The following is a 24,310-nucleotide window of genomic DNA, read 5'->3' as shown; positions in this document are numbered from 1 at the left end:
TTCAATAAAGAGATGTTTGGAGCTTGGTTAGTTCAGAAAAACTTAAAAATATTAACTGAATATGAGCTGGCAGCTAGCCTGAAACACCACTCTCTTGAGCTAAATGGGATGTTTTCACATTGTGTCAGCAAGTTGAACTCTGAAGCCTACGGATAAGGATTTAAATCTGGCCACTTAATATTTCTCTGCCAATTATTTAAGAGAAGCTGCCAGCTCAGATGGTTCTGCTACAAAACCAAAGCATGGCCCTTGCCTTCCTGGGTGCCTGACCCTCCAATTTCCCTCACCCAAGCCACCAAAATTTCCAGCTACTCCCCACCCGCAACAACTTTCATGCAGCAGTTCTATTACAAAACTGCAGCAGCTTGAAAAAAAATGGGGAAAGAAAAACAAATACCCATATAAAGCCTGGGGCTATGTACTGAGGGTACTTATTAGTCATGTTCAGATTTAATGTAATAAACCTCTCCATTTTAAACTGTAAATGAAGCGGTTGCAGAATTTCCTAAGTGATGCAGATAGCAGGAGATCCTTGCACAGAACACCGGGGTCCTTGCTAGTCAGCTGGTAACCAAAAGCGAGTGCTGTCCACTCTAGTGCGGTGTTGTGAAGCTTTCAGTTCTGTTAACTGGGTGGGCTTTGGTTTTAAAGCATTAATTAGACCAGCTGTAAAACATTAGGGTTTGACTTGGTCTGTGGTCGTGTCGAAGGAGGGATAGTTGCGGGAAAGCCTGGCAGGAGCCAAAGCCGTCAGAGAGCAACTCCAAGCAGGGAGTGGTTCAAAGGAATTCTCAGGCCCATTCTTTAGTAAACAAGCTAGAAAGGATGACTGGAGTTCCGTCACCTGACGGACAAGGGCTGGCGCCAAAGCAGCAATAACAGGCCCCAGTGAGTCAGTTCCGGAATAGGGTGATTTGACAAGCAACAACTGGTTGGGCTAGTGGGTGTGGTCACATGCTGGACAGCAGGTAAGAGTCTGACAATGGGTGCATACAAAATTAGGAGCCCACAAGCTACCTGGGGCAGCACAGGCAGAGGTTAATAATTACAGAATGAGAGCTCAACCAGAGCTGTCTGAAATGTTAAAGAAGAACGGAGTTCTAGCCTTGCCTCTTCTAAGATAAATTATGTAGAAGTTACCAGTAAGGCCCTAATTGGGCAAACACTTATGTTGCACATGCTTAAGTTTACACCTGTTCTACTGACTGGGACTAACTCACATGTGAAAAGTTAACGGTATAAGTGCTTGCAAGATTGGGACCACTCCCCCTTCTTTCTTCAAACTTGTCCTTCACACCTAGCTCTATCATGAATCTGTAAGAAAATAGTCAATTAAGGCTGGACAGAATGAGAGGCAGAGGAAGAGAGCTGGCACCTCCTCTACCTATTTGTAATTATTTTTAAAATCACACTTGTTTTTGCAGTTGGCTGCTCCTGCCTTTCGTAGGTCTGCTGTCTGTGGTCTTAGGCTCTGATCCCAAATCCTGCCCCTAGTTAGCAGACCCCTGTGCCCACGTGGAGCCCCATTGACTTAAGTGGCACTTTTCACAGGCATAAAGTGAAGCATGTGCATAAATATTTTCAGGATCAAGGCCTAAGACTAAGTGCTTCAGGCCAAGGGCTGTTTCTTTGTGTGTTTTTGCATAGCACAAGTCCTGAGTGGGGCCTCCAGCTGCTACTGCATTGTAAATAATAATCATTATTGTTATGTACAATAGGTATTGGAGTGTTCCTTTTGTCTTCAATTTTTTAATGATAAAAGACTTACTTGTGCTAAGCCTGGCTCCCCCCAGGAACCGGTCATTTGAGCCAAAAGATGCCTGGTTCCAGACGGCCAAGTCCAGACAAGATTGCCGTAGCTGAGATGGGGTCACACCGTCAAAGACAAACAGGTGCTTCCACTGAGGACAGGCTTCTTTCTTCAGGACAGGAGACTTCTGTCTTATCTTACGTTGGTCCGGGAGAGTGAGACAACTTCCAAAAAGGAATAAAATAGATGTTGGGTGAGGTCACTGACCTAAAAGATATTATCTCATCCACCTCGTTACTACTCATTGGAATGCTTTGACTATTGAAGTGATGCATAAGTGCGAAATGGTAGTATATTAACACCACTTTTTTTTTTTAAATCGTAGGCCTGATCCTCCTCCCATTGAGTCTATTCCCATTAACCTTCAGGGGAGTAAGAATGAGCTCCTTTGGCTCTGCTTGCTGATCCAATTGTCAGGGACCACTGTAGCAGCCTTTGCTTCCCAACAGCAGCTGGTCCTCCAGCCCATCCAGCAATGCCTGCCTAAGAGCAGCGTTTTTCTCACTGACAAAACTAAAGAGACCATTCCACCTCTGGTAAGGTGCTCCTATCAGGTACAAGACATATCCTCACTGCAGGTATCCGATATCCTGCCTCCAACTGTGTACGATGCTTGACTGTAGGAAGGTAAAATGACCCCATAATGCAAACTCTGCAATGCTGCACATGGGAGAAAAATTCCTTCCTGACTCCTGAAGTAATGGAGCAGGAAATGTGATTAGCTCCATCTTAGCTTGCACAGTGAGAACGCGTTAGGAAGGTAATCCAAAACGACAGCAAAGATGACTGTGCATGGGGTACGTGATTCTGTGATATGCCGACTGAACATAACAGAGTTTCACGTACAAAACAGAGGGCGTGGCTACACCTGCGAGTTAGAGCGCATTAAAGCAGCCCCGAGCGCCCTAACTCACGACCCATCCACACTGGCAAGGCACGTAGAGCTCCTGGACTCTGCAGCTGGAGCGCTCCTGGTAATCCACCTCCACCAGAAGCATAAAGCTTGCTGCGCCTCAGCTGAAACACCCCAGCATCAGTGTGGATGAGGGGTTGCATTACTGCGCTGTGATTGGCCTCCAAAAACATCCCATAATCCCCTGAAGTCAAGTGGCCACTCTTCTCATTGTTTTGAACTTGCTGTAGGAATGTGGATATGCCCTTTTAAAGCGCCGTTTCTGACAGCCGGCTGCTCATCTCCTCCGGGACAAAGCAAGCGTTACTGTGGAATGCTGCTGTTGTGAGTGTGTGTGAGAGAGAGGGGGGAGGGAAGGGAGGTCTGCTGCTGTCTGAACTTACAAGATAGCATGCTGACATACTCTCAGCCCCCCAAAACACACTGTCTCTCCCCTGACATACACACAATTCACTCCCCCCCACCCTCCCCATCTGAAAAGCAAGTTGCAGCCACTTGCATGCTGGGATAGCTACCACAATGCACTGCTCTTTCTGGTGTTGCAAGAGTTGCTAATGTGGCCATGCCAGTGCGCTTGAATCTGATAGTGTGGACATGCTGCGCTCTCCGAGGGCTGGTTTACATCTGCAAGTGTAGCCATGCCCTGCGTGACAGGTTTCACCGAGTGCACCCTTCCTAGTCACCGTGACAAAGGCAGGATGGGGGTGGTCTCCAACAGATATGTGTACTTGTCACCTACATCAGTTCCAAACATTCTAAAGAACTCTTCTGAACTGCCTAGAATGAGTAGGATGATAGGTTACCTCTCCCAGTGAGTACGATGCTGTAATTCACTTTGCAACAGCACAGCTCAAAGCATGAATTAAGAAGACAGGAGTGGCTCTCCTCCCTTGTTGTTTATAATTACATTTCCTAAGTTTCAGAGTAGCAGCCACGTTAGTCTGTATTCGCAAAAAGAAAAGGAGTACTTGTGGCACCTTAGAGACTAACCAATTTATTTGAGCATAAGCTTTCGTGAGTTACAGCTCACTTCATCGGATGCATTCAGTGTTTTCCTTTTACTGCTTCAGAACTTGACATTTAAACACTTTTGCAACTGTGAAACCTCAGTATTCAAAGCAGAGATTAAATCTCAATAACTGGTGGAGTCTCCTCAAATCCTAAATCTGTCTGATCAGGGCCTAAGGGTCAGATTGTGGCTGCTTTCCTTATGCTGGTAAGTGCTGCAATTTCAGGAGCTACGTGGGTAAATGCTCACCATCATGAGAAAGGACTCCACAATCTGGCTCCATACTCAGGTGTAATGTCTTTTACTCAAAGATCTACTCCCTGGTATGTGTTTAGCTCATGTTTAGCTCCATGCAGAAGTGGCTGATGGTTTTAAAAGATTCTAAATCTGAAGAGTTAAATCTCAAAAACATACCCTTTAACAAATGAGTTCAAAGTGCCACCACATCTCATCACAGGCAAGTTCTTGGCTCCAAGCACCACAAGGTGAAGCTGGCCATCAGCAGATGCTTGGTCTTCTCTCCCTAAAACAGAAACATTGCTTATAATTAGCGAACAGTGTGGGTAAATGGTTGGCTAGTTAACACAGGGCTAAGGGAAGGAAAGAAAGTCCTTAAGAACTGTTGCCCTGAAGTGAGAAAGTGCAGCGTGTTTGCTGAACTGCAGAGATATTTTAGACAAGAGGAAAGGTTTGAAGACATTTTTACAGTATGTGATTTTAAAAAATGGAGGGAGGGAGGAAAATCAGTGGCATGATGATGAGGAAGCTTTACCAGGCCCCAAGTGCACCTGCAGAGATCAAGGGAACAATCCACGTCCCGTAGTTTTACTCTGAGGCAGAACCAGCAGCAAGGACAGTTGGCACAACCCACAACAGGATGCACCTTGCCTCTGTTACTCTGTTAGTGTGTGTGTGTTTTTGACAGAGGAGGAACACATAGGTGAGTGTAGAAAGGAGAGAGGGAACAGACAGCATGAGGGAAGAGGAGGAGGACTGAACCAAGAAGGGAATGGTGACTGGGATACAGGGAGAGGAGATGGGGATCCAGGGGACAGAAAGAAATAAAACTAACAACTTACTTGATCTTTCCATTATTTCCTTCCTACCTCTATGTCTAGGACAGGGGTGGCCAACCTGTGGCTCCGGAGCCACATGCGGCTCTTCCGATATTAATACGCAGCTCTTTTTAGAGGCACCGACTCCGGGGCTGGAGCTACCAGTGCCAACTTTCCAATGTGCTGGGGGGTGCTCACTGCTCAACCCCTGGCTCTGCCCCAGGCCCTGCCCCCACTCCACCCCTTCCCGCCCCCTCCCCTGAGCCTGCTGTGCCCTTGCTCCTCCCCTCTTACCCCCTCAGAGCCTCTTGCATGCCACGAAACAGCTGATCGAGAGGTGCGGGGAGAGAGGGGGAAGCGCTGATTGGCGGGGCTGCTGGTGGGTGGGAGGCGCTGGGCGTGGGGACTGCAGGGAGCTGATGGGGGACTGCTGACGTATTACTGTGGCTCTTTGGCAATGTACATTGGTAAATTCTGGCTCCTTCTCAGGCTCAGGTTGGCCACCCCTGGTCTAGGTGATCTGCTGTAGAAGGCTAACAACAGCCAAAATAGCCACATCTGGAGCTCTGCCCTGCAGTGCTTAGTATTATCCAGTGAGCAAAAGAATGTGAAGCTGTCCCAGTCATCGACCCTCTACAGTTTTTCCTTCCTTCAGCAGTGACTGCACCATTTACAGAAACTGAATCCCAGTTAGAATGCAAAGTTAAACTTAACTCCACTGAGCGTAGGCGCCGACTTCTGCCGGTGCCAGTGGGTGCTCGACCCCCCTCCCCGCCCTGACTCTACCTCTGCCCCGCCCCCATTCCAACCCCTTCCCCAAATCCCTGCCCTGGCCCTGCCTCTTCCCTGCCTCCTCCCTTGAGCGTGTTGTGTTCCCGCCCCTCCCCCCGAGGCTTGTTACGCCGCGAAACAGCTGTTTTGTGGCGGCAAGCACTGGGAGGTAGGCGGAGAAGCGGGGACGCGGCACGCTCAGGGGAGGGGGAGGAGGCGAAGGCAAGGTGGGGCGGGGGGGTGGGAAGGGGAGTTTGGCTGCCGGTTTCCCCATAGGTGCTCCAGCCCTGGAGCACCCACGGAGTCGGTGCCTATGCCACTGAGGGAACAAAAACAGTCTGAAGAGTGCAGTGCTTGTGCCTAGCAGACATTTCCCCATCACCCGATTTATCAAAACTGATAGTCTCTAACTCCTGAGGGCTCCTGGAGTGGAATAACTGGCCTGCTACAGCTCAGGAATGAGGTACACTGGCAGAGATCTGAGGGCACAAGCTTGCTTCAAGAGCATCTGAGTTCACTATGCCAAAGCCACTTTAAGAAGCACATTTATATCTGCTTTTTTGGTGTGAAAAGGAAAAAAATGTGAGACTGACAAGTCTGGAATTCAAATAATTTTACCAAGTTTTTGTTTTACCTTAAAAGGCTTCTAACTATTTATATAAGCACAACACAATACAAGCCACAATATGTAGGGACTATTTAGTCAAGCAGGAATACGCCCCTATGCAGGCAGTGTTTATACCCAGATGCACACACAAATACTTTGTTTGTTTCCATGTTTTCATAGCCAGGGTAATTCATACAAGGCTGAAATGCTTTGTACCTCCTTTCGTCTGCTCTTCATACTGGCATTTTTTAGACTGGGATGGTAAGATCAGTTTTGCACACACCAGGAGTTCTCCGTTGTACTGAACCAGGTTGTCTTCAGGCTTTTCAGACTGAAAAGAGAGACACACAAAAGTCTGTATTATTATGATCATCCTATACCACCTCCCCTTCTCCTCATTCTCATTGTTCACCTATATCTGGAACATTCCCGCCCAGATCCTGGTATGGCAGGCCTGGCCTGCTACATCAAAATTTCATTCTTCCTCTCCATGATCTAGTAAGGGTGGGCACTGATACAGCTTTCACTATATGCTATTTTTTAAAAACACAAACCTTTCTGAAAATTAAAAATAATAATGATAACCTAAAGTCTAGGAGTCACCTTTGCTTTAAGCTGGTACCAATTGAATGACTGTGTTGAATTGTCTTCAAAATTCCAAGATGCCAATGGAACAACCACTTCTCCAAGGAACACCCTTCTCTTGAGTGTTTCTGAATGCCACACAGATATTTGAAGCTGTCGTGTTTCCAGCTGGGAGTAGTCAATCTTATACTAGAAAAAAGATAAATAGCAGTACAGAATTAATGAAAGCACATATACACAAACAAGAGCCAATCACAACACAATCACCGGTCTCCGCTCAAAGGAAGCCAAAGAATGGACTTGCTGAAGCCATGGAGATCTAGACTGAGCAGCATTATTTGAGATGGGACTGGGAAATCTGCATATTGTCTGCCCACACTATCTTGTCTCTAGCCAGTGTAATGGCCCCTCACTTCTAAAACATTGTATTCATTCACTTTTAACATTACAAAAATAAAACAGGACCACCTATGTCACTACCTGTGCTGCTAACACCTTAGATTAATAACCTGAATTTAAGAGTTTAAATAACTTTTCACGCTCTTTGCTTACTTTTTGCACCTCACTCAGCTGAGACAGCAATATTGGACAGGCCAATGTCACGTTCTAGTTCTCCAGCACTAGCATAATGCAGTTGTGCTTGGGGCGGCAGCACTGTGCAGATTAATATTTAAAGTGAAGAAAAATAACTTTTACATTGAATTATTTTTAAGAATCACGAAAACAGTTCTCTTCACAGTGGGCCTAATCTTCATTTACTCGACGGCCCTTTGCACTGCTCTGGCCACATAAAGCGCGGTAACTGTAATTTATTGCTGCTTTAAGTCTCTTTACAGGGCCAGAACAAAGTAAAGGGACCCCAGTATGAATGAAATTTAGGCCCATTCACATTCTGTAAAAACCCGCCTTTTATGTTATCAAATCTACGTTTGGATCCTAAGCCTGTTTTCTGGCCGCCTTTTAAGATGTAGGGACAACCTCTCCTGTATGACTGCACACATCTTGAAGAGGCTTGCGCACAACAGAGGCCACCAATTGGAAATTACCTGGGCTATTTACATTTATGGATTGGATGGTGTTTGAGAAAGTGAAATGGCGGATACACTGCCAGAGCTCTAATGCCTCTCTTTGCCACCTGTGCACTGTGTTAGAAGTGGGCCAATTCTCAGTGGTAACACAGCCCTGTATCTTTCCTGGAAACAGTCTGTGCCAAAACACACTGACCTGTTCCTTATAACAGGAACTACTGGACTGTCCATTCACATGTTTAAATGAAACAGGCTTATGAAAAGTACTCTAAATACACTTACAGGGGTAGAGTGAACATGCTGAAGTCATGGAGCTTGTCCTGGTAGGGAGCTTCAGCTGAGTAATAGCTGCAGGATTGGGCCCAGAATCTGATTTCTGCATCTCATGTCATGAGGGAGGTCTTGAAGATAATATTGTCTCATGATTCCCTCACACAGTTTAGAATATTTCCCATTCCCATCCTGTTATTCTCCACTGCAGACTGAGCAAGACCCTATCCTATTTTACTCTGTAATTGTACAACAATAATTAGCAATAATGGCTCATGTGCTTCACCCCCTTCTCTCACTTTGCAGTGTGGAGGGGAATAAATCTGTGCAAAAAGTCACAGTGGAGCCATGCTGAAAGGGAAGTAGCTACGCTGGACACTTCTGCACATAACTACCTTTGCCCTCCTCTGCAAAACCGCTCAGAGGCCCAAAGCTGGCATGGCAAGCCGTGAAGGGAGAAGACACCCCAAAATTGTGGTTGATCTGTAGGAAAAGCTTTAGGGAGCATTAACACCGCTGCACCCTCAGTGACCCCCCAGCAGACAAGGGGCACTAGCCGTGCCATAGTGCCACGAAAGGGGGTATACGGCAGAGAAGCATAGAGCAGGAGGAGTTCTTCTGTAAAGCTGGCAAGAATCTGGGACTTCAGAGTCCAAATCTAGGGCTTTCCTCTGCCTTTTGAGATCCTCCCCCACCATCACCCACTCCACATCCCGGCTGGTTCTGTGGACTCAGGGGAGGAGCAAATGCTACAGCTTTATTAGAGTCAAGGAGTCTGGGCATTAATCTTTCCCTTCCCATGCAAATGATCCGATTCCATTGGGGCATTTACTATCTTGCACATCATTGCAGTCCCTCAGCTACACACACAAGGTGAGGTCTAATGGCCTTAGTACAGGGTGGGAGGTAAGAACAGCTGAGTTCTAATCCCAGCTCTGTCAGTAACTCACTGCAGCCTTAGCAAGTCATTCAAACTCAGCTTCCCCCTCAGTCAAATTGGGATAACAACACTTACGGACTGCACAGAGGTGCTGTAAGGATTCATGAAATAATGCTGTAAAGCACTTTGAAAATGAAAAATTACAGCCACCCTTACTCTACTGTGACGATTAATGTGTTGTAAATGAACAAGTCCAAACACTGATGAATGAGACATCAACTGTGGTGGGGAAGAAAAAGGAGGAAACTAACACATCGGATCTATCACTCCTTTGAGCACAATAGGAATGAATGGAATAGCTATGATTCATGTAGCAAATTGCAAAGAGACACTCCCTTTGCCACTCACAAAAGAGATGTTAGTTCAAACAGATAACAGTACAAAGTACTAATATTCCTTTGTAATATACACAATTAGTCTACGTAACCATAAAAAGATATGAGAGTTTCCTTTTACCATATTTCCGATCTCTTTAGCCAGAAACTGCAACAGAATTCGGTCAACTTTATGTTTTCTATGGACAAAGCCAGATGTTCCTTTTTTTTTTTGCCAGCTTCCAACTTATTAATAGAGCTGTACAGAAATGTACAAGAGGTTGCTTTTATTCTGATTGGCATCCATCATTAGTTAATGGTTAAGTTCACTTTGACCCATAGAATTGAAGGGTGTGGCACAATCCTAAAAGCCCTCACACAGGGCTCTCAAAGTCAAAGGGAGTTCTGTTCACAGAGAGCTTGTAGGATTGGGCACTGGAAGTGGAGACTTTGCTATGCAAGTGAGAGATCTTTCCAGGTCACAAATGTTTACAAGTCACCTTTAAAGTTTCATGGAATGCTGGATCCACTGTGTTCTTTTTAACAGCTGTCTTCCGTTTACTCCGAGATGATTTATCAGGAAGCAAATAAGTCTTTGCATACCTTGCAATTAGAGAGAGGGATGGGGGAGAGTGCAAAATTTAGGACAGTTCAAACTGAGAAAGAAAAGGAAGGAAATAAAGCAGCATGTTCCCCACTATCTAATCCTTGGCACATTCTTAATTTTTCCAGGGTATATTCAGTGCTGGTTAACGGTGCCAAATTCAGACTATCTGAAGCCTGACAACCTCAATTTACCAACAGAATGGACAGATGCAGTGCAGTGTTGCCCCCATACTGGCCAGTTGGTGTGTTACAAACCTATCCTGATCATCTCTAAGAGTTAGAGGGCAGGTCAGTTTCCATGATCTCTCAGTCATTGGTCTCTGCTAAAGGGGCCTTGGGCTGGCTATGGGGTGGGGGGATGACAGCGCTGCCCTTACCACGGGACCCTGGGTGGTCATCCACCCATAAGGCTAGCTCTGCTCACACCCCAAAAAATGATGATCACCTCCCATACCATGTGACCCTCATGTCTGCACTGCCCACTGGCTTCCCAACTCTAAAGGCAGTGCCTCTATCACAAGCAACGCAGAAGTAAGGGTGGCAATTCTGCGACCCCCCTACAATAGCCTTGCAACCATCACCACAACCCTCTTTTGGGTCGGGACCCCCACGGTTATAACATTGTGACATTTCAGATGTAAATATCTGAAACTCTGAAACTGACAATTTAAAAATCCCATAACCATGAAATAGACCAAAATGGACAGTGAATTTGATAGGGCCCCTGCCACATAAGTAACTCACGTTAAGCAATATTATCTCTTAATCAGAATTCTATGGACCGACAGTGTGCTACACCATGGAGTATGAGTCCAGAGTCAAAGATGATTGATGGTATTATGGATGCCCATTATCTGCTCATAGGGCCTGTGGTGAAGGAGACAAATTCTACCAGAACATTCTTTAAAAATGTAGTATTTTATATTTAATATAACAGTATATAACTGTTAAACCGATCTGGGTTAAATTCTGGGGAAACTGAAGATCAGATGTAGCTTTCAGCAGCAACACACTGCTTCCCTGTGCTTTCCAAGCCCCTTTGTACTGTGTGTGTTTTAAAAGCCTTTTCAGCAACAGGGAGTCATGCAAACCAACCAGCCATAGCTCAAACCAGCCAACAAGTTGACAGTTTTGACAGGTTGCTAGCATAAGTGTTGGAAACAACACCTACCCCAGCCAACTTTTGTGTCAAGTGTTCTAACTGTAAACAATGCCTGTACTTTTTCCTACTGGCTGAGACACAGCACTCTGTACACCAAATACAGAATGTAATGTTCACTACTACATAGAACTTCCCACACCATGCTCTCAGTTTTTTTGTGATTTGTATGCTGGCTACGCCATCAGGAAACTCAAGGGTTATTCAGTCACTTATTAAATATTCTCTAACTGTGCCATGGCATTAGCTGGCATTCCAACAAGAATCCTTTTATTAGAGTTCAGTTTTAGGATCCTCCTCTGCAAGAGACTCAATGCCAAATTCTTCCTGGTAGAATCTAAGCACAACTCTGGAATTCCAGCATGCTCATTGTTGGCCCAGCTGACCCAAATGCCTTCAAACAATGTATTACAGTAGAGTCAAGCACTAACCATACAGCTGGACATTCTGCCTGATGAATTTCCATGAATGACTTCTGCCATGGAAAGACAGACAGAATCATTCATAACCAAAACAATAACCAGAGAGGAGACACTGGGTTAAACGTTCCAACATTAGCACCTACATTGCAAACAAAAAACACAAAGGCACCTTTCATACACAGAAATGGGTACTGTTAGCACAGTTAATATTTATATATTATATTTTGCAATTATCGTTAGCTGTCATAGCATTTTACAAAAGCAGAGATTCGTATTCTCATTTCATAGCTGAAGATGACAAGCACAGACATGTTAAATAACTTGCCCAGTGTCATGCAGTGAGTCAGTCAGGAATAGACCATAGATCTCCCAACTTTCTGCCTCATGCCGGAACCACTAGACAATGAGTGTACAGGCATGTTTTACAGGCACAACTTAAGTGCTAACCGTCTGACATCTGGGCCTATGTATAAGTTGATATGTGTATAGTACACAGTGGCAAGTCAGACACACACATATGTGTATCTTGAAAAACTGAACACCTTGTTTTTGGCCTTTTTTTTTTTTTTTTTTTTTACATCAAAACACTTACGGGTTACATTTTTTCTTCTTCTCTTCTCCATAAGCCAGGTTCTTGCAGGCCTTGATGCAGACTTCTAAAGTGCAGGCTTTAAAGACGTATCTGATGGCAAACTCTATTTCTCCTGTGACATTAGCCATGTCAAAATTGCCAGCCTCGGTGCAAGTGCTGTTAATGCTATATAAACTACCCTAAGAAAAGACAAGGATTAAAAAAAGTGAGCTCAAATCCAGTAAGATAAAATAGTTTTTCTCCCTCAAATCTTAATATCTTTGCATCAAACTGACTGCTAAAGTCACAGCAAACAACTCAGAACCAACACAATACGTGCATAAAGCTATTTCTTCACTTTCCATACTAGACCTTAAATTCCGTTGAAATTCTACCAGATCTTCATTTTTCTATACAGAATTAACCATCTTTATATAGTAAACTCCATGAGGTAAGGGCAGTGTCTTCCTCTGTCCTCGAAACATGGCTAAGCATAACTATCCTATAGGCACCCACTGTCTGAGACCATATCTCTATCTTGAAGTTGACTCCCCCAAAAATTAGTGTGTGACCAAAAAGAGGATTTTTTAAAAAGCATGTGACAGGAACAATATGGATACTGGATTGACCAGCACCCACTGATGTCAATGGCCAAAGTCCCAAACATCTAAAAATGTACAGCTAGACCGTGTTTGTAGTATACAGCCCATAGTATGGGGCAGTACTGAAGTACACAGCCCTAGAAAGAGCCTGAGGAAGTGTTGTAGGAAACAAAAGAGAGTCACTTATTAAACATTCCCTAGGGCTACCCAGTGGCATATTTAAAGGGAATTGCATACTTTTCCTGCATAGCCAGCCAGCAATGGGTACCAGTGCACAGGGGAGGTGGACCCCTGGCTCCACTCCTCCTTGCCCACTCTTTATCCTCCTTGGGGGGAAGGTTCTGGGGTGCAGCCCGTGCTCCCCCAAGCGCCTGGACAGCACTTGTGGCCAGTCCTTACACAGGCCCTGAAGGTAGGGTGAAGAAGGAGGCTTTACTCCCTTCTGTGCCTCAGTGCAGCCACATAACTGCAGGGGGCAATCTAGCTCTCAACGTATTGAACTATGTATTTAATCAAGACAGTTCTGGTCTCTCCTCTCCATTCTTTTTTAATGATAGGCTTGAATGTGAGTGCTTCAGGGTTTCCTTTTAAGTACTATTACTTTGCAAACTGGACACCATCAAATTAGGCCTGAATCAAGACTGGGAGTGGTTGGGTCATTACAAAACCTAAACCTAATTTTCCCCATACTAATTTCCCCCCACTGTTACTCACACCTTCTTGTCAACTGTTTGAAATGGGCCACTCTCATTACCACTACAAAAGTTATTTTTCCTCCCTTGGTATCCTGATGTTAATTGAATTGTCTCATTAGACTGACCTCACACTTGGTAAGGCAACTCCCATCTTTTCATGTATTTATACCTCCTCCTGTATTTTCCACTCTGTGCATCTGATGAAGTGGGTTCTAGCCCACGAAAGCTTATGCCCAAATAAATCTGTCAGTCTCAAAGGTGCCACAAGGACTCCTCGTTGTTTCTATTACTAGCAAGTGTGTCTTCAAGATCTTGTTATTACAGCAATCTCTTCTGACACTAACACCTTCACAGAATGCAATGTCATCTGTATTTGACATCCCTCCCTCTGAAAAAACAGTCCAGTCCTATTCTACACTCCCACCCCAGCTTAGTTAACCAAGGAGTTCTTACTTTGCATGCCTTAGCAGCTAACAACACAGGCTAATGATTAGAATAGACTGTATCTCTCTGCACTGCAGTTGTTATTTTTAATTTGTGCAGTTTGCCAAGCAACCATTTCAAAATTCACAACATCTTTGACTGAAGTCAAAGAAGTCACCCTCTCTACCTTATAAATTTCAAGTAACACACATTGCTTTTTTGGCCTGAGGGTGGAAAGAGAAGTCCTGACAGGAGCTAGGGTTACATTTTGAACTGATGTACAGCTCATGTAATCCAGCTGACCTCACAGGATGTAGGCCAGAGCAGCACCTAATCTCTGATGCAGTTTTCTTAAATTCTACTCACCCCTTCACCATAAAGAAGTAAATTATTTGACAGCTAAGTAAAAAACGTGTTCATTTTTCACTATCACTCATCATAGGGAAGGAAGGCAAGTAGATTTAGTGCCTCCACTGACAGATTTTAATGACAGTTTTGCAAAGCTGCCCTACTGTTTAGTTCATTGAACCTCTTATTTATTCAGAGGAACTGTATGCTTATTCCAAGCAGTGCTCCTCAGGTTGGGTAGCATTATGTGTTCCTTGTTTTCAGCGTGTAGTGGCTTTAGCACGGGTCAGATCCTCGGACGAAAGCGGGCATTGTAAACATTTAACAAGGAAATACCGCGTCCATTTGGTGCTCCCTCATAATAAATTAACAATGACTTCCTGTACTCAAGCCCAGCTGGCAGGAGTTGGAGCGACACCATCTCTTAGGTTAAATGATAGATTTTGATGAATCAATGATCAGCATCACAGAACTCCCCCATAAAGACGGTGCTTGATAAAGCTGGGCCTCCCCTTTGACAATACAGCAGGCGATATTTCACTGTTTAGACTGGGCTGTCCACAGTGCAGCCAGTGGAGTCCCAGAATGCATCCTGCAACTGCCCTCCAATCCACTGCAAGATAGGTTGTAACGGGCTTGACATGGATGCAAGGTGGGAAAGATGCTAGGATGCACAACCCCCCTCCGAGATTCTCCAGGGCAGTGGGGCAAGTACATCTCCATACTATTCTCCAACACAGAGCTGTGCCTTATGGGCACAATCTAGCCCTATATCTCAGATACAGAGGTATGACTCATGGAGACAAGGGTTTCTAACAGGAGAGACCTCAAGTCCACTCTTCCATTCTGAAGGCTTTGTCCCTGGTCTCTGGTTGTTTTATCATTACTGGGGTATTTATCCATCAATAAATATCTATTCATGTATGAAGGAATATATAATTATAAGCAATGATTAGGGTTATGTTCATTTATTTTTTGGTAAGAAATACAAGTTAGGTAAACCCCTTATATCAACGGGGTTTGTAATTGTTTTTTCCCCGCACCTTGTCCCATCACTCAAAAAAAATAATCATGTTCTACAAGGAAAAGGAGGAATACAGGCAGATCACTATCCATTCAGAAGTCATCTCTGCTAACTGCATCACAGTTATGACCTATGCTAAGAGGAAATTTATGGCAACTCAGATACAACTGTGCGGTGAACTGTTGGCAAACACCGAGGGCCTGATTGTCCACCGCCTTGCACTTTGTGTAGTTATTCACACCTCTGAAAAGCAGGTGTAAAATTATCTCATCGTTCTGTCACTAAAAAGCAGGAGGCTGGTTCAATTACGTTTGGCCCCTAAGAGCCATTTTAGTTTCCTTCCTTCTTAACTCCAGCTCTGAAATTCCTAGACACTGCAGCTATGATTCCTATTGTGCCCTGACAATTCCTGTCAAGTCATTTATAACATACTGAAAGCATTACCCTCAGTGACATACAGTTAACATAACAGCTAATCAAAGAGACTTTAAAACCCTTGTTGCATTAACTTCTGATTGGTTTTCTTCTCTCCCTTCTGGCTAAGATCAAGTGCAGTATCTGATATGTCATCAGTTAGGGGACTATATTTTGTAGAAAATGTCAATGATTTAGAAAGGCTTTTCCATCCATAATGATTATGATCGCCTTTGCACTTCAGTGTTTTTGTCCTTTTCTATAAACCGTCCTCAGTGAAGAGAATGAGGCAGCTGAGTTTGCACACCTTAGAGAACATTAACTAAACTTCAATTAACCTGAGGTTTCAGCTAACTGCCATTCATTCAGCTGTATTTATGCTGCAGTAAATTTATAACACTGCTATAAGGACCATGCCAAGGACAGACAGTCTTTCCCTGATCTGAACGAAAGTAGAATTCTCTTCTTATTTCTGAGCATAATCCATGACACATGCTATATTGAACAAGCTTTTAACTCCTACACTTCAGTCCATTTTACACCACTGTTCTATTCTGCTTCATCTTGCATTGACACTTACGTGTTTTTTGCCACCACAGAATACAGTGTCACTTCTGGGACTGGTTGAAATGTCTTCTCCCTGCTTGTAATACCTTTTGGTAAAAACATCATTGTTGTCCAGCGCCCCATTGATGAGTTGCTGAAAGCTTGGTATATTTTTTATCTGTAAGAGATGTAGCACTGAACTTCCATTCATTTATTTTGTTAAGTCAAGTGCCCAGTGTTTCCTGCCCTCCTCCCACTTGTGTTCTGCCACATAAATATACAGTCCATACCTACAATTCGCATATGGGTGTGCCTACTTTGGGAGACTGTTTGTCTATAACTACATTTTATTTGTAGACACACTGGTTGATCCATTGCTGCTCCACCCGGTCCATAGTATACCCCTAATCTTGTGTGGTGGACATGCCATTATCCACCATATGATGATTACTAACATGTCAACTACAATTAAAGGTAATTACTGTAGCAGTGTATTAATAAAAGGCTTCATTAGGACAACTCCACCCCCACCCCCAAAATCCTGGCAGTTTGCCAAAAGAACTCTTCCACCAGGAAATTACAAATTGTATGTTGCAGCATACATGGCATATGCCTGTCTCCACCTATATGAAGAAAGACCAGAATGAACGTAACTTGAACGTGTTCTACAAGGATGGACTGACAAGTCTTACTTTAGCCATGACTCCAGAGAAAGGCTGAACATTCAATGTTTGTTTAACTGTAACTTTGCTATAGTCCAGAATGAGGGAGTTCCAAGCAGCACATCTTTAAATTCCACTCCCCACACGAAAATTCTGACTGTGTGGGCAAAATTAAGAGATGAGGTAGGATTCCTCAGTATCTCCTGTCCATCTGCCTCTGTTCTTCCAAGAAAATACAGTCTGTGAAACACACTTCATCAAGGGAATGGGCGGGGGGAGGGAAACAGCAGTAGGAAAGAAGGAAAAGATCACTTTGGATTAAATATTTGTTTGAAGAAACACTTTAGTGGAGTTTACTACCAAAGGACTAGTGAGAATATTCCTGCCTGAATGAACCAACAACATTAGTGAGAATTATTTGCACACAGGGAGGGGATAACATGCCCTTAATAAACACAGGGATTTCCTGTACTACTAGTAGAAAGACCTATAAAAATGGCCATTGATGAAGATGAAATGGTGAGATTAATTTGAAAACAGACCTCATTCTGAACACCAGGTTATGCACAATCCAAGCCATTATACTTCTCTACCGCGCTAAATACAAAACAATCATAAAGATGATGGATAGGGCAATGTTAATACCAGTGCTAAGATTAGAATAGCACATACACCTCTACCCCGATATAACTCTGTCCTCGGGAGCCAAAAAATCTTACAGCGTTATATCGAACTAGCTTTGATCCACCAGAGCGCGCAGCCCCGCCCCCCCAGAGCACTGCTTTACTGCATTATATCCGAATTCGTGTTATATCCGGTTGCGTTATATCGGGGTAGAGGTGTAAAAAAGGGACAAAATCAGAAAGGCTGAGGCACAAAGTGAGTTACACCTAGCAAGGGACATAAAAGGCAATAAGAAATAGTTCTTTAAATAGATTATAAGCAAGAGAAAGATGAAGGCCAGTGTAGGTCCTCTACTTAGTGAGGAAGGAGAGCTAATAACGGATGACAACAAGAAGGCTAAGGTGTTAGTGCCTATTTTGCTTCAGTCTTCATCAGTCAGCCTAACTTTGATGCCTGCAAAGATACTGGGACAAACTAACAAGAGTAAAAATAAATTTTTACTGCTTTATGTCATCAAAGCAAGGAGGCATGTCTGAGTATACATAGGGATCAGATCTGTTGAGTAAGAAGGTGCCATTTTGATAGTCACTCTTCAGCGTAGAACTGCAGTTTAAGATCACTTTAAGAGTTCTGGCAGAGAGAACGCAAACAGTGTGATTGGGGGAAAAAAGAAAGGCGGTAACCTGGTTTACAAAGATAAAAAGAAACTAGGAAACCACAGAGGGAATAACAGATGAGGCATCTGATAAAGATTAACAAACAGGCTACACAGTGAAGTGTAAGAACTGATGGACACTGCCACTAGAACTATCAAAAGGAAGACAAAGATCAGAACTAGAGATAATGCTAGGAAAAAGTAAGACGGGCACAACAGCTCACAGAGATTAAAAGTAAATTTAGGGATCACACAGCATGAATGCTAAGAGCCATAAAATAGGGGTGGGGAAAAAGGTGTGAGTAAAAACTTCAACCAGAAACAGAAAATCTAGATTGCAATCATGACATCCAAAATAGAAGATCAACCAAAACTTCAGCCAAAACTTCAGCAGAGGCTTGGGTTTTTCAGTTAGAGGGACATTAGAAATTCCTGTTCTCCAGGAGCAGAGCTCTGACAACAGAATCAAGAAAAATGTTACCTTTCTATATCCCTAATACAAAGTGCTGACGTACCTTATCACCCTAAAACCTTTAGAATTTATAGCCAATTACAAAATCCAGACACATTGTTTGGCAAACATATCACTGGGAGATTTCAAACTATAGAGACCTCATTCATCTATAAAACACAATAGGATGTGTGTTTAATGTGCAATGAAAGCACGGTTAGGGTGTGTAGAGAATGTCAGTTTATAAACTCCTTCCTTATTGCTTCTCAGTGTAGTGAAACACAGCAATGATTTTCCAGTGAAACCAGATAGATGAGGAAACACCGGGGATGTGGTTGGTCACACACAACTGGCATAGAACTAAAAGGAAGCACTGCGGTGATTAACCTATCTATATTTTTCCATAATATTTATAACATAGTTTCAATGCATCCCATAAAAATAAACACCACAGAGATAATTTGCTTCATTTTCTAAACTACTTAGGATTTGCTGTACCAGGTCAGATCATTGGTGCATTAAGTCTGGCATTCTGACACCGACACCAGCCAATTCCCGATGCTTTAGTGCAGGGGTGGCCAACCTGTGGCTCCGGAGCCACATGTGGCTCTTCAGAAGTTAATATGCGGCTCCTTGTATAGGCACTGACTCCAGGGCTGAAGCTACAGGCACCAACTTTCCAATGTGCCGGGGGGTGCTCACTGCTCAACCCTGGCTCTGCCACAGGCCCTGCCCCCATTCCACCCCTTCCCGCCCCCTCCCCTGAGCCAGCCGTGCCCTCACTCCTTCCCCTCCCCCTCAGAGCCTCCTGCATGCCACGAAACAGCTGATCAGGAAGTGCAGGGAGGGAGAGGTAGGCATTGATCGGGGAGGCTGCCGATGGCTGGGAGGCACTGTGAGTGGGGTTGGGGAGCTGCTGGGGGGCTGCTGACATATTACTGTGGCTCTCCTCAGCAAATTGCCCAACGAGTCCCAGGAATGGTGTGGAAGAGACATAGTTCAGTCTCCTCTGTATCAGTAGCGGCTGAAGGAGGGCCAGCAGATGGACTGGGAGAGCAATCGGAGCAGCCTATTGGCTAGTGTAGAGTGTGTACCAAGCAGCCCCAGGAGAGCTTGTGAGCCACATGCACTCCTGGTGTTCCCTGTTGGAGCAAGGTGGCTCCATGCAAACTAGCCCTTAGCTTTGAGCTGAGACTAAGGCTGGAGAATTTCAGCCAAAAAGAAGAATTATTGAAAGAGTTAAAAAAGGAGGAGATCCAGTGGCCATCTCAAAGTAACCTTAACTAGCTTCCACTACTCTAATAAAGCCAGTACTGTATCACGACAATCATCAGTCCTCTAATCATATTCCAATCACAAAACAGCCCTTAAAACTATAATGACTATGTATAATGAATTGCATACCCTGCTTGCAATATCGATGGCAGTGTCAGACTGACTCCTCCTTTCCTTCCTCCGTTCCATGTCCTGCCCGTAATCTGTAGTTAGGAGACTTTTGTCAGCCCTCATATCATTCTGGGACTTTGACATTTCTAAAACGAATACAAGGAGAGAGGGGCACATTTATAATGAACATTGTCAGCAAATCTGGAGATGTATGAAGCTAACCCTATGCCTTTCAGATCTTTTAGATTACAGATCTACTATTGATTACCTGAGAAAAAGAAACAGATGGGAAAGCAAGTACCTGTCCCATTTTGTGTAACTGCATTCTGCCTACCTAAATTCCCCTTGCAGTCTCAACTGGAAAAGATATTCTTCACTCCTTGTTCTCAGCTACCGTGTATTTTTGCTGTATGCTATCAAACAGAGTTTCATCGCAGAGGTGCCTGCATTTCAGAAGCGGGTAAGAGGATGACCCCTACATATAGTTTAGATATTGATCTGTAAAGTGCTTTGAGTTCCTTTGGGATAAAAGGCACTACACAAATGCAATACCATTATGATCATTTACGGGAGTGCTACAGTGGAAATTAGGAAAATGGGGAGTCAATTAAAATGGATACAAAATATGGAAGAAAGTGAAAACATTTTATATTCAGGCTCCAGACCAGCAGGAATGTAACCACATGCATGATTTTAAGGATGTAAGTACCCCCACTGACTTCAAGGGAGGAGGAGTCTCATTAGAAAGAATTCAGAGTGGTAGCCATGTTAGTCTGTATCACCAAAAACAAGGAGGACTCCTCATTAGAAAGGCGTGATTAAGAGGAAAGATGACAGAAAGGAGGCAAGAGACTAGTGCCAAGTTACTCGGGTCTAGTTTCATTTTATAGTCCTTGGGATAAGGATACTACTCTAGCCATGAGGGACAAAATTTACAACTGCCCCCAGTCTGTGCAGCAGGCAGTGGATTAGTAAAAATATATGCAAACAGTGGGGTCTCTGGTCTTCATAAGGGTCAGAGCTTGTTCTCTTCTGGCTACTGCTCCCTTTTGTTATGCACCCAGGGCCAAATTCTGCCCTCCAGTAGGTGCAGGATGTTCCATATACGTATCCAAAGCCTAAACTTGCGCTCTAAAATTACTGAAGAACAGAGAATAGCAATAAGTCAAAGACGGAAATGAGAAGGACAAAGAATATCAGGATTAAAGATGGACTGATGGGAAAGGATGACTTTTAAAAACACATACACTGACAGGAAGATAGAATGAGGGAGAAAGGGAAGGGAGAAGTTTTTTAAAAAAACTGAGAGGAAAGAGAAAGACAATACTAAATCCCTCCTTCTGAGAGTGATCAAAAAAGGGCAATCTGTGACAAGTTCACTTGGGGAGGGGAAGATGGAAAATACAGTGGTTACCACAATAGAAAGTTGGCATATTCCACGCCACAATAGTTGAGTTTGCTGCAGTATTTTCAGGTTTTATCTCCACATATCTGAACTGTTACATTTGTTTTAAAAAAACCCACCTTCATATATAGTCTTTTTGCTACTTAGCAAGAAAAGAGAGAGTGCTCAGCTGGGATCATCAGTTGCTCAGCTTGTTAAAAAAATCTGAGGGAATTCTGATGGAAAATGAGACATGCCTTATAAATATTTGTTGGTCTTAGCAGCAGTCACTAACAGACCCTTCACTTGTAACCACTTGTGGGTCAAATTTAAATGGCAAAGCACTGAAGGACACTTACTTTTCATATTTGTGGCAAGAGATAGAAACAAGTTTTCCACAGACTTATTAAAACTTTTAGATTGGCTGATTTCCTGCAATTGAGAGAAAAAAAATTAAGAGATAAAACAAAGAACTGTGTTTTCAAAGCTTCCCATGTTCATGCGTCTTTAGAAATTGCAAAAATAGCATATGTGTAAGATTGCCCAGGGCTATCATTTCTGTAGCATTTATAAGCACATATTTTTGTCCTACATGTAAATATTAGCACCAAAGTATCTGGTTGGGGAAGGGGGTGGCTCTTTCAACTGAGTTCTTTTGCACTACCAGCAGAAAACTCTGCAGGAAATTTCTATATTGCTTTCATAAATATAAACAAATGACATAGCTGATTATTTTTTTTATAATACTGTTTGCATTTACATTAAGGTAAGAAAGAGTCTAATTAATCTTAGAGCTGCTGTAATGCTTCTGGCAGTCTGGATTCAGACGATCCTCACAAGGATTGGAAGTAGAGCTAGTGAAAATTTTTCATCAAAATCAATGGGATTTAAGCATATGTATAAAATTAAACATGTGCTTAAGTGCTTTCCTGAGCAGGGAAGTGCTGCTGAATTAGGGCACCAGAGCCTAATCCAGAGCCCTGTGAAGTCAATGGTAGTCTTCCAATTTATTTCAATGGATTTTAGATCCGATCCTAATAATCCACCTGCTAGAAACTGTGATGAAATTGCAACCACCAAAATCATTCTGCTCTTCACTCATTTATACAAACACCACATGCAAAGTTTTCATTACAAATGGCTATATAACATGCACTAAAAAGTTGGTGATTAATCTAATATGTCCCTAAGAGACCAACTCCTCAGAAAAAGGAACGAGACAAAGGAAATAAAAGCATCATTTATATAGCAACAAATTCCTAAACAATATTACGAGTTGTTGCTATTTGCTACACTTCTGCGGCTAGCCGTTTCCACTGAAAGAGCTCTTAGATATTTGCACATATATACATTACCATTGCAGTGTTTCCCCTGGTGGTTTCAGTGAAAGGAGGGGGAGTAGGAGGAACCACAGAAATTTTACTAGGAAGTTAGGAGAAAAGAAACAATTAACATATTTTTCACAAGGCTCTAATATCTACAGCTTTCCCAACCTCTTTCTTTGTTTCTTCTCTTTCCTCAGAGGAGCCACCTCTCTCCTGCAACCTAAAGATCTTGGATGAGTCTGTGCTACGCTTCTTACAGGCTCAGCAAAGAACTTGCAGCCACAGGAGTGAGGGCTAAAGTGGCTTTGCACCCTCCTGATCCTTAGCTGCTCCAGCCAGTATAATTTAGACTGACCTGAGGGCCTATTTAAGTCACTGCAGCCTCCTTGGGCTGCCCTATGGTCACCAATGCATACTATACCCCTACCCCACCCCCCCGCCCTACCCTGCTGACTCCAGCGTGCATGCATCTTCCTGCCATCAATACCAGCAAATGTTGCCCATTTTTTCATGTTCTCTGTGTAGATATATCTTCCTACTCTATTTTCCACTGCACGCATCCGATGAAGTGGGTTTTAGTTCACGAAAGCTTATGCCCAAATAAATTTGTTAGTCTCTAAAGTGCCACAAGTACTCCTCAGTTTTTTTGCTGATACAGACTAACACAGCTACCACTCTGAAACCTGCCATCTACACCAGTTTGTGAAAGGATCCTCAGAAATCAGCCTTATGACCGTCTTCCATGGTTCCTGTGCTGGAGGGATTCACCCTGGCTGGAATTGGGGCTTTTAGAGCACTTTTATTCCACCCCAACCCCTTCGTGCAGCATAAAGGGGCCAGATCAGGGGCAATGATCTGCCCCTTGATCCTGTACTCCTAACACAATCAAAACCCCCAATGCAGACAGTGCACTTCCCCGTGTTTCTACTCTGTTCTATCTAGATACTTATATGATCATCCACACCATTGTATCCGACCATCCACAGGTTCTCTGGTGATGCACTATGCCCCACCAGAAAGCCTCAGTTTGGTCTATGATTTGTATCTATTCTTATTTACTCATTTTTAAAGGAACAAGATTCCTTTAACAGAATATACACTGCTTACACTTAGGTGCACCTTGACAGATAGAGACCTTCCTGTCTTATATTTACTTAAAAAATAACAATAGGCAAAATCTCCAGTCAGTTAACTGCATGTTTGTACCACTACTGTTTTTCCTGCAATGATTTTCAACCGACATCATTTAAACAGAGCCTGTAAATGTGAAAAGCACCGGAGAAAAAGATTACAGCAAAATACTTTATGCTTCCCTGAATTTCCAATAAACTAAAGCAAGGAAACTGTCCAGCTAAAAGTAGGATTCTTTCTACTCTTTCTATAGAATGTACAAAGCCAAAAAGAGTGGCAATCTTTCTATAGTACTACTAATTGCATTCCAAACTTTTTTAAATCTTGAGATTTGCCGTCTTGGTAATCAGAAAACTTAAGCAGCAAGCTGTTTTGTATTATAAAATATGTTCATTGTATTGTAGTCTCAGTGCTCTAGGACAATTTGTCCTTCTACAAGTCTTACCTCAGTTTCTGATAAGATTTCAAGAGCTTTGCACCAGCTGTTTCGTGTCTACCTATGAAGCAAGAAAATAATGTAGAGGTCATTTTGTAGCAATAACAGTAATCAGCACTTAGATAACAATTTTCAGAATCAAGG

The 24,310-nt window shown here is 43.4% G+C and overlaps 1 protein-coding gene across 9 annotated transcripts in view; it reads right to left on the bottom strand.

Annotated features, from left to right (window-relative positions):
- The window catches only part of SYTL3 (synaptotagmin like 3), a 67,046-nt gene that overhangs the window by 3,009 nt on the left and 39,727 nt on the right, over nucleotides 1–24,310 (bottom strand). For 6 of the 9 annotated variants that reach the window (XR_005224765.2, XM_043544278.1, XM_043544277.1 and 3 more), the window contains 11 exons: nucleotides 24,176–24,227; nucleotides 22,630–22,696; nucleotides 21,634–21,706; nucleotides 19,909–20,036; nucleotides 16,147–16,290; nucleotides 12,082–12,260; nucleotides 9,803–9,905; nucleotides 6,769–6,939; nucleotides 6,382–6,496; nucleotides 4,147–4,255; nucleotides 1,769–1,974 (listed from right to left, as the gene is read on the bottom strand). Coding sequence is in view for 7 of the 9 variants with exons in the window: in XM_043544278.1 (XP_043400213.1) it covers nucleotides 1,769–1,974; nucleotides 4,147–4,255; nucleotides 6,382–6,496; nucleotides 6,769–6,939; nucleotides 9,803–9,905; nucleotides 12,082–12,260; nucleotides 16,147–16,290; nucleotides 19,909–20,036; nucleotides 21,634–21,706; nucleotides 22,630–22,696; nucleotides 24,176–24,227 (1,347 nt within the window). In the remaining 2 variants the exon portion in view is untranslated. Of the gene's footprint in view, nucleotides 1–1,220; nucleotides 1,315–1,768; nucleotides 1,975–4,146; nucleotides 4,256–6,381; nucleotides 6,497–6,768; nucleotides 6,940–9,802; nucleotides 9,906–12,081; nucleotides 12,261–16,146; nucleotides 16,291–19,908; nucleotides 20,037–21,633; nucleotides 21,707–22,629; nucleotides 22,697–24,175; nucleotides 24,228–24,310 lie in introns of all 9 variants that reach the window. The other 3 variants (XM_043544279.1, XM_043544280.1, XR_006290040.1) reach the window with 2 other exon arrangements.

The sequence above is a fragment of the Chelonia mydas genome, chromosome 3, assembly GCF_015237465.2.
Source record: "Chelonia mydas isolate rCheMyd1 chromosome 3, rCheMyd1.pri.v2, whole genome shotgun sequence".
Lineage (NCBI taxonomy): Eukaryota > Metazoa > Chordata > Testudines > Cheloniidae > Chelonia > Chelonia mydas.
Note: the sequence above shows the minus strand (reverse complement) of the source record. Positions and strands in the feature narration are given on the sequence as shown.